This window comes from Anolis sagrei, chromosome 7 (genome assembly GCF_037176765.1).
Source record: "Anolis sagrei isolate rAnoSag1 chromosome 7, rAnoSag1.mat, whole genome shotgun sequence".
In the NCBI taxonomy this organism is placed as follows: Eukaryota; Metazoa; Chordata; class Lepidosauria; order Squamata; family Dactyloidae; genus Anolis; species Anolis sagrei.
Window position 1 is genome coordinate 43,805,251 of NC_090027.1, and position 10,215 is coordinate 43,815,465.

Here is a 10,215-nt window from a genome sequence, read left to right on the forward strand (position 1 = left end):
CCCCTCCTCCTCCTCCGCCTCTGGGTTGGGATGGAGCTTCACCTGCATTGCCAGGCTTTCTGGGCCAGCCTCCACCTTCAGAGTGGCCTCCTCGACTGGGACATGGCTGCTGAGCTGGGCCTGGGACCCCCACCCCAAGGTGACTCTGGGGAGGGGGGATTAGAAAGGGGGCCCGGCTGGATGGCCTCTGGAGGTCCCTTCCTCTTTGCCTGACCCCAAAGGTGCCCCTGAGCATGGCAAGAGTGCTGCTGGAGCCAGAAGTGAGGGGAAAAGGAAGGGAAGCAGATGGCCTGCATGAATGCAGTTTGGGACTTGTATATATGACATGGCACCATTCTCTAGGAGCCTTGGGAGGCAGAGTCCTGCAGAGCTGGGCTGCATCTACATTGGAGAATTAATGCAGTTTGAGACCGCTATTGCAGCCACAGCTCCCTGCTATAGGAGTCCTGGGACGCATAGTCCTGCAGAGCTGGGTTGCATCTATATTGGGGAACTAATGCAGTTTTGCATTAGCTCCATGCTATAGGAGTCCTACAGAGCTAGGCTGCATCTACACAGGGGGATTAATGCAGTTTGGGATATATGACATGGCATCAAGCTATAGGAGCCTTGGGAGGGAGAGTCCTGCAGAGCTGGGCTGCATCTACATTGGAGAATTAATGCAGGTTGAGACCGCTATTGCAGCCACAACTCCCTGCTATAGGAGTCCTGGGACGCATAGTCCTGCAGAGCTGGGTTGCATCTATACTGGGGAACTAATGCAGTTTTGCATTAGCTCCATTCTATAGGAGTCCTGCAGAGCTAGGCTGCATCCACACTGGAGGATTAATGTAGTTTGGGACCTCTATAAATATGACATGGCACCAAGCTATAGGAGCCTTGGGAGGAAGAGTCCTGCAGAGCTGGGCTGCATCTACATTTGAGAATTAATGCAGTTTTGTAGTGGAAATCGAAAGCTCACTGAAGCAAGGAGGCGACTGACCACAGTATTGGTTTCAATCAGTTTACTTTGGCCAATGGTGACGGCCCATCTAGGCCTTGGCCAAATATAACTTTTATAGTGCGTGTGTCTGTAGTTTCTATTTCCCCAAAATGACCTGATTTACAAGAAAGCCCATGTTAGCCAATTCTGTGCGCAAGTGCGCTTGCATTCCTCTTGGCGTTGCTCTTTGGTGACAGTTCAGACATGTACACACTGTTAAGAGATTTGCAGGATTTTTCAGAGGCAAGGCTAATGGATTCGTTCCAGGAATTGCATGTGACGCCTGTAAACAGTCCACGTTTCGCAGGCATATAGCAGGGTTGGGAGGACAATGGCTTTATAAACAAGCCCCTTAGTGTCTCTACAGATGTTCCGGTCCTCAAACACTCTCTGCTTCATTTGGAAAAAAGCTGCACTTGCAGAGCTCAGGCGGTGTTGTATTTACTGTTGATATCTGTAGACAGTCCACGTTTCGCAGGCATATAGCAGTGTTTGGAGGACAATGGCTTTATAAACCTTGGTCTCCCTTCGAATGTCCCGGTTCTCAAGCACTCTCTGCTTCATTTGGAAAAAAGCTGCCCTTGCAGAGCTCAGGCGGTGTTGTATTTCAGTCTTACTGTTGATGTCTGTAGACAGTCTATGTTTCGCAGGCATATAGCAGGGTTGGGAGGACAATGGCTTTATAAACAAGCCCCTTGGTCTCCCTACGGATGTCCCGGTCCGCAAACACTCTCTGCTTCATTCGGGGAAAATGCTGCACTCGCAGAGCTCAGGCGGTGTTGTTTTTCAGTCTTACTGTTGATATCTGTAGACAGTCCACGTTTCGCAGGCATATAGCAGTGTTTGGAGGACAATGGACAATTTTCTAATGTGACACCATTGAGCTGTATTTGTGGCATTGGAGAGGGATTGGTTGGCAACTGCTGGAAGAGCACTTTGGTTTTCTCGATGTTCAATGAGAGGCTGAGCTTCTCATATAATTCTGCACCTGGGAGACGCAATCCTGCAGAACTAGGATGCATCTGTACTGGAGAATTAATGCAGTTTAAGACCTCGATTGTTGCCATGGCTCGATGCTATAAGCATCCTGGGAGCTATAGTCTCACAAAGTCTTTAGCCTCCTCTGCCAAATGGGGCGGGTGTTTCTCCAAACTGTAGCATTGACCCTGGGCAGTTCAAGCCATGCTGAACAAGCCATGGGTGAATCCAACAGTGTCTTAGGAGAGAGAAGGTGCCACGGGGGGCTTCTGCAGCCAGGCCAAGGTTAGCTGCAGCATCTCCCTTTCATGGCATAGGAGCCCTGCTCTGAGTGACACATGGCAACCATTCCAGAGCATCTCTTGGAGCAAATAGGGGCAGGGACATTGGAGGGCACCCCTGCCCCATTGACACCCCCTTTTTGCCTCCTTCTCTTTGACCTCCTGTCCACAGGCCCCACTTCTCAGGTGACCCCCAAGGGATGTAGGCAGCTGGAAAGGCCAAAGGAAGAGGAGGAAGAGGACGCTCACAGTAAGTGCTGAGGCTCACTATTTTGTGGAGGGCACACATGATTCTGGGGATCCCAAGGCAGAAGCAGCATTTGGGATGAAAAGGGACATCCCTCCACCTCCTGCAATGGGGGACTACAGGCACCTTTAGATGCCCTTTAGTTTCTACCCAGGCTCTGTTGACACTGCCATATAAAATCCAAATTATCTGCTTTGTGCTGGATTATATGGCAGTGTAGACTGAGATAATCCAGTTCAAAGCAGATCAATCATGTGGATTATCTACTTGGATAATCTGGATTATATAGCAGTGTAGAAGGGGACCCAAACTGAGGCTGAACGACAATGCCCATCACTTTGGGGGATGATGGGAATGGCAACCCAACAGCATTTTTGGTGAAGTTGGGGAAAGGTTGATGGACAGATATGGCCGCTGTGGCTGTCTGGATGAGGACGAACAAGCTGAAGATCAATCCCGACAAGACAGAGGTCCCCCTGGTCGATTGTAAACTGGATCGGGGTATAGGGTGGCAACCTGTGCTGGATGGGGTTACACTCCCCCTGAAGCCACAGGTCTGCAGTTTGGGGGTCCTCTTGGATTCATCGCTTACGCTTGAGGCTCAGGCGTCGGTGGTGTCCAGGAGGGCTTTCGCACAATTAAGATTTGTGCGCCAACTGTGACCATACCTCGCAAAAGCTGATCTGGCTGGGGTGGTCCATGCCTTGGTCACCTCTAGATTGGATTACTGTAATGCGCTTTACGTGGGGCTGCCCTTGAAAACGGCTCGGAAATTTCAGCTGGTCCAATGTGCAGCGGCCAGGATGTTAACTGGTGCTCCTTACAGGGAGAGGTCAACCCTCCTGTTTAAGGAGCTCCATTGGCTGCCGTTCATTTTCCGGTCCCAATTCAAGGTGCAGGTGCTTACCTACAAAGCCCTAAACGGTTTGGGACCTGCTTACCTGCGTGACCGCATCTCCATATACGAACCCACATGTTCCCTTCATTCATCTGGATAGGCCCTGCTCGCAATCCCACCTGCGTTGCAGGCGCGTCTGGTGGGGACGAGGGACAGGGCCTTCTCTGTGGTGGCCCCCCGACTCTGGAACACCCTCCCCAAGGACATCAGACAAGCCCCATCATTGGCAGTCTTTAGGAAGAGCTTGAAGACCTAGCTGTTCCAGTGTGCCTTCCCAGAATAGGAAACTCCCAGCATCATGTCCCAGTCGCACTTTATTAGAGATTTAAGACCACCTGCACATTGCACCTACCCTAGAATCCTAACATTTCACCTGTCATGTCCAGCACTTTTAACTGTACCCATTACATTTGGCCCGGCCCTAGTTTTAAATGTGTTACGGTGTAGTTTTATTTTTTGTTTTGTTTTGTTGCTTTAATGTTTTTGGTTTGCTTTATGAGTTTTATTATGTATTTGTTATGCTGTTGTTTTATTGAGGCCTTGGCCTGTGTAAGCCGCATCGAGTCCTTCGGGAGATGTTAGTGGGGTACAAATAAAGTTAATAATAATAATAATAATAATAATAATAATAATAATATTGTATTGCAACTCCCATCACTGATAGACATGATGCCTAACGATGAGGGATGCAGGGATTGTAGTCCAGCATCTGGAGGAAGGCCACATAAGATGAGATGGAGGGCCAGGTTTGCAAATGGCATCCTCGTTTGGCCTTTGCCTCTCTTTAGGCTGGTGGCAAAACTGTAGGGCACCCTTTTGTCTTCCCAATTTCCTCTCTGCCTTCTTTCCTGCCAGGGACCGAAGTGAAGCCCCATTTGTGGATGTGGGTCAACCCCAACGAGGTCTGCCCCATCCCAGGGAGGGTCTTCTCTGTGCCGGAGCCCCCTTCCTTGCCTGGTGATGCCCCTCTTGCGGACCCCCAGGCACCAGCACCGCCGCCCTCCGACCCAGAGGGAACCCAAAAGGACCCAAGGGTGCCTCCTGCTAGTGAAGCAGAGAAGGTATTCTTCAGAATTATAATAATACTATGTAATGATATATGTTCCTGGATTATCAATATCATTTCCTAATTGGTTGTATCATAGAAACATGGGAAAGGTCTATTGAACTGGAAACACCTGTCTTATCTATCCATCCATCAATCTTGGGGGCTGGACTGGATGGCCTCTGGGGGTCCCTTCCAACTCTAGGAGTCTATCATCTATCCACCTATGTCTGTCTGTCTTAGTTATCTATCCATCCATGTCTGCCTTATCTGTCTGTTTGTCTGTCCATCCACCCATCTTAGGTGACTGGACTAGATGGCCTCTAGGGATCACTTCCAACTCTAGGAGTCTATCTTCTGTCCATTCATGTCTGTCTGTCAGTCATATCTATCTATCTATCTATCTATCTATCTATCTCTCTCTCTCTCTCTCTCTCTCTATCTCTCTATCCATCCATCCCTCCATCCATCAATCCATGTCTGTTTATTTTATCTATCCATCCACTCATCCAAGGTGGCTAGACTGGATGGCCTCTGGGGGAACCTTCCAATTCTAGGATTCTATCATCTAGCCATCCCTATCCATCCATCCCTATCCATCCATCCCTATCCATCCATCCCTCTATCCATCCCTCTATCCATCCCTCTATCCATCCCTCTATCCATCCCTCTATCCATCCCTCTATCCATCCCTCTATCCATCCCTCTATCCATCCCTCTATCCATCCATCCATCCATCCATCCATCCATCCATCCATCTATCTATCCATCCATCTATCCATCCATCCTTCCATCCATCTTTCCATCCATCTTTCCATCCATCTTTCCATCCATCCATCTTTCCATCCATCCATCTATCCATCTATCTATCTATCTATCTATCTATCTATCTATCTATCTATCTGTCTGTCTGTCTGTCTATCCATCTATCCATCCATCCATCTATCAATCAATCTACCCATCCATCTATCCATCCATCCATCTATCCATCCATCCATCTATCCATCCATCTATCCATCCATCTATCCATCCATCTATCCATCCATCTATCCATCTATCCATCCATCTATCCATCCATCTATCCATCCATCCATCTATCCATCCATCTATCCATCCATCTATCTATCTATCCATCCATCTATCCATCCATCCATCCATCTATCCATCCATCTATCCATCCATCCATCCATCCATCCATCCATCCATCCATCTATCCATCCATCTATCCATCCATCCATCCATCCATCCATCCATCCATCCATCTATCTATCCATCTATCCATCCATCTATCCATCCATCTATCCATCCATACATCCATCTATCCATCCATCCATCCATCCATCCATCTATCCATCTTGGGGAGTGGACTGGGTGGCCTCTGGGGGTTACTTCCAACTCTATGAGTTTATCATCTATCCACCCATGTCTGTCTCTTTCCTATCTATCTATCTATCTATCTATCTATCTATCTACCCATCACCCACCTCCCAGTTTAAAGTGACTCCAAGAGTGTTTACGAAGTGGGATGAGCAGCTGCTGGCCCTTGCTTGGCCACCGAAGGCCTTCCTGGGGCTCACCATTCTCCGTGTCCATTGCAGGCTCCCTCTGGAGTGGGTCCTGGAGTTCCCCCAAAGGCCCCGGGGCCCCCCGAGGCCCCTGCCCCGAAGCCCAAGAAGCCCAAAGCCTTCCGGTCGCACGGCCGGCGGCTGAAGAGGGCCCAAGGGGAGTGGCCCCGGCCTCCCCTCAACTACTGCATCCTCATCAGCCTGGCCCTCCGCAGCAGTGTGGACAGCAGCCTCACCGTCCAGGAGATCTACCAGTTCACCAGGTACCCAACGCCGGCGCTTGCAGCAATTGGGGTCTTGGTAGGCTCCTCTCCCTCACTGGCCTGGGTACAGATTACTATTCCTCACCAGTCCGATTAAATCAGATAGAGAAGAAATATTCAAATCAATGTTGGAGAGGTTGTCAAGAAATAGGTTCATATACATATATATATGTGGTGGACTTGCAAATATATACAATTTTTTGGGAAATGATATTTAAAGAGATAAGGGGGTAACAACATTGGCCTGGATGGCCCTTGGGAGCCCTTGCTAAGTCTAGAATTCAATCATCTATCTATTGTCTGTCTGTCTATCACCCATGTCTGTCTCTGACTGTCTATCCCTATCTGTCTTTGTATCTTAGGGGATTGGATTGGATGACTTCTGGGGATCCTGCCACTTCCAGGATTCTGTCCTCTGTCTGTCTGTCTCTCTTTATTATAGGGGGTTGGACTGGTTGGCTTCCGGGGGTCCCATCTAGGATTCTATCATCTATCCTATCAATCTGTCGATCTACCTACCTATCCATCCATTCACCCACCCATCCATCCATCCATCCATTTCTGTGTCTGTCTGTCTGTCTGTCTGTCTGTCTGTCTGTCTGTCTATCTATCTATCTTAGTGGGTTGGACTGGATGGCTTCTGGGTGTCTAGGATTTTATTATCCATCCATCCATCCATCCATCCATCCATCTATCTATCTATCTATCTACCTATCTATCTACCTACCTATCTACCTATCTACCTATCCACCCACACATCTCTATATGTATTTGCCTGCCTGCCTGCCTGCCTGCCTGCCTGCCTATCTATCTATCTATCTATCTATCTATCTATCTATCTTAGTGGGTTACACTGGGTGACTTCTGGGCATCCCTTCCAAAACAAGGGTTCTATCACATGCCTATCAATGTCTATCCATCCATCCATTTATTCTAGGAGTCCCTTTCAAGTAGGATTCTATCATCTATCTATCCATTATCTATTCATCTCTATCTATCTATCTTAGGGGGTTGGACTGAATCCTCTGGAGGCCCCTTCCAACTCTAGGATTCTATCATTGATCTGTCCATTCATGTCTGTCTGTCTATCCACCTATCTTGGGGGTTGGACTGAATGGCAATCTTTTCCAACAGCAGAATACTTCCATCTATCTATCTATCTATCTATCTATCTATCTATCTATCTATCTTAGTGGGTTGGACCAGATGACATCAGGGTGTCCCTTCCAAGTAGAATTCTATCTATCTATCCTTTATCCACCCATCCATAATTTCTGGGAGTCCATTCCAAGCAGGATTCTATCATCTATCTATCCATGACCTATCTATCTGTCTGTCTGTCTGTCTGTCTGTCTGTCTATCTATCTATCTATCCATCTATCTATCCATCCATCCATCCCTACCTACCTACTTACCTACCTATCCATCCATCTAGGCGTCTCTTCCAAGCAGGATTCTATCATATCTATCCACCCATCCATGTCTGTGTATCCATCTATCCAATCAATCTTAGGGGGCTGGACTGGATAGCCTCTGGAGACCCCTTCCAAGTAGGATTCTATCTATCTATCTATCTATCTATCTATCTATCTAGGTCTGTGTATCCATCTACCCACCCATCTTAGGGGGTTGGACTGGATGGCCGCTGGGGGCTCCTTCAAATGAGGATGGCCGGGACCTTTGTGGCTGGACATGGCCTTGGGTTGCCCACTCTTGGAGTGTGTGTCTCTGTGTCTCTGTGTCTCTGTCTGTGTCCGGCAGGCAGCACTTCCCCTTCTTCCGGACGGCTCCTGAGGGCTGGAAGAACACGGTCCGGCACAACCTGTGCTTCAGCAGCAGCTTTGAGAAGACCACGGACTTTGTCTGCCTGGAGGGGAACCGCAAGTCCCGGCTGTGGAGGCTGACCTCGGAGGGGCGGCGCCGGTTCCAGGAGGAGGCGCAGGCGCTGCCCACCGACCTGATGGGCCTGGTGCACCAGAGCATGGACCGGCCCGGTGCGCATGGCGGCTTGCCTTCACTTGTCCTCCTTGGCCCTTAATGCCCATATATCTATATTAATATCACATCAGGATGGAGTTCATGGTGCAGTATGTAGAGTCAGTGGTGCAAGAGAGCATAGTAATAATATAATAATAGCAATATTTCCCTGGCACTCTGCACATGCAATGGTGCCCTTCTCTCAAGCACTGGCTCCTCGGAGTAAAACCCTTCTGCAGGAAATGAGACTCCACTTAAAGATGGCAAGTCATTGGAACATGTTGGTTTCCCGAGATCCCAGTGGAGTCTCCTTCCATAGAGGTTCCTAACTAGTGACCAAATGGACACCTGTTGGGAGGGCTTGCATGGTGTTCTTCCATCATGGGACGGAAGGGGCTGGACTAGATAGCCTTTGGGGCTCCCTTCTCACTCCAATAGAATATAGATTGCCTGAGATCCCAGTGGAGTCTTCTTTCATAGAGTTTCCTAAGTAGTGGCCAGATGGACATCTGTCGGGAGGGTTTGGATGTTTTTCCATCATGGGACAGAAGGGGCTGGACTAGATAGCCTTTGGGGCTCCCTTTTCACTACAATAGAATATAGATTGCCTGAGATCCCAGTGGAGTCTCCTTCCATAGAGGTTTCTAAGTAGTGGCCAGATGGACATCTGTCGGAAGGGCTTGGATGGTGTTCTTCCATCATGGGATGGAAGGGGCTGGACTAGATAGCCTTTGGGGTTCCCTTCTCACTCCAATGGAATATAGATTGCCTGAGATCCCAGTGGAGCCTCCTTCCATAGAGGTTCCTAAGTAGTGGCCAGATGGACATCTGTCAGGAGGGCTTGCATGGTGTTCTTCCATCATGGGACAGAAGGGGCTGGGCTGGATAGTCTTCAGGGCTCCCTTCTCACTCCAATGGAATATAGATTGCCTGAGATCCCAGTGGAGTATCCTTCCATAGAGGTTTCTAAGCAGAGGCCAGATGGATATCTGTCGGGAGGGCTTGTTCTTCCATCATGGGACGGAAGGAGCTGGACTGGATAGCCTTTGAGGCCCCCTTCTCACTCCAATGGAATATAGATTGCCTGAGATCCCAGTGGAGCCTCCTTCCATAGAGGTTCCTAAGTAGTGGCCAGATGGACATCTGTCGGGAGGGCTTGCATGGTGTTCTTCCATCATGGGACGGAAGGGGCTGGACTGGATGATCTCTCTGTCCCTCTCCTTGACCTTCTCCTTCCTCTTCTCCCTCCAGAACTCTTGAGGTCCCTCTTTGGGCTCTGAGATGCACGGCATTGCTGCGCCATTCTGCATGAACCCAGAGGGAAGCTGTTGGCGGAAGCAGGACCTTCCTTCTGCCCGAGTTGGAGCAGGACTTTGCAGAGGCCACTGGTGCAAATCCCCAGGTCCAGCAGATGTGGGGCTGCTGGGAGTTGTAGTCCAGGACATTCCAATGGCTGTGGATGCCCAAACAGGAGGAGATAACCTCCTTCACCCAGGACCGGACTGAACAAGCCCCTGCAGAAAGGGGCTGCAACCTTCAGGCGGTCCTTCCGTGTTGAACCATTGCGTTCAGGATCTTTGGCTGAAAGCGCTTTGAAGGAAACGCTCCCTTCCCCAAGTGCCTCCGGGGATTCTTATTTATTTTCCGTTTTCTTTTGGAATTATTTTCTGGAGAAAATTGTTGCACAATAAATGCTTCCAAGCCATGCCTGGTGTTTGTGAATGTTGTTGCAAATATATGTTTCTGAATATATTTTTGCAAATATTTTTCTGAAGATTTTTTGTGAATAATTTTCTGGGGTTTTTTTGTGCAAATTTTAAAATGAAGATTTTTGTGAAGATATTTTTGTGAAGATATTTTTGTGAATATCTTCTTGAATATTTCTGCAAATACTTTTTAATGAACATCTGCAAATACTTTTTTCTGAAGGTATTTTTGTGAATATTTTTGTGCATAGTTCTGCAAATATTTTAATGCAG

At 48.5% G+C, this 10,215-nt stretch overlaps 1 protein-coding gene across 1 annotated transcript; it reads left to right on the forward strand.

The window, feature by feature from the left end:
• The first annotated feature begins 30 nt into the window (after window positions 1-30).
• Window positions 31-9,516, forward strand: FOXR1 (forkhead box R1). Its single transcript, XM_060787422.2, has 6 exons — window positions 31-139; window positions 2,414-2,491; window positions 4,242-4,447; window positions 6,030-6,259; window positions 8,021-8,253; window positions 9,488-9,516. The coding sequence occupies exons 1-6, from the start codon at window positions 31-33 to the stop codon at window positions 9,514-9,516; spliced, it is 885 nt and encodes a 294-aa protein (XP_060643405.2).
• Window positions 9,517-10,215: the final 699 nt, after the last annotated feature.

Bases quoted from the DNA above. Each gene is read 5' to 3' on its own strand.
- FOXR1 (XM_060787422.2), top strand. From the start codon at position 31: ATGGAGCTTCACCTGCATTGCCAGGCTTTCTGGGCCAGCCTCCACCTT. The intron at 140-2,413 runs GTGACTCTGGGG...TCCTGTCCACAG, and splicing joins CCTGGGACCCCCACCCCAAG to GCCCCACTTCTCAGGTGACC. The intron at 6,260-8,020 runs GTACCCAACGCC...TGTGTCCGGCAG, and splicing joins GAGATCTACCAGTTCACCAG to GCAGCACTTCCCCTTCTTCC.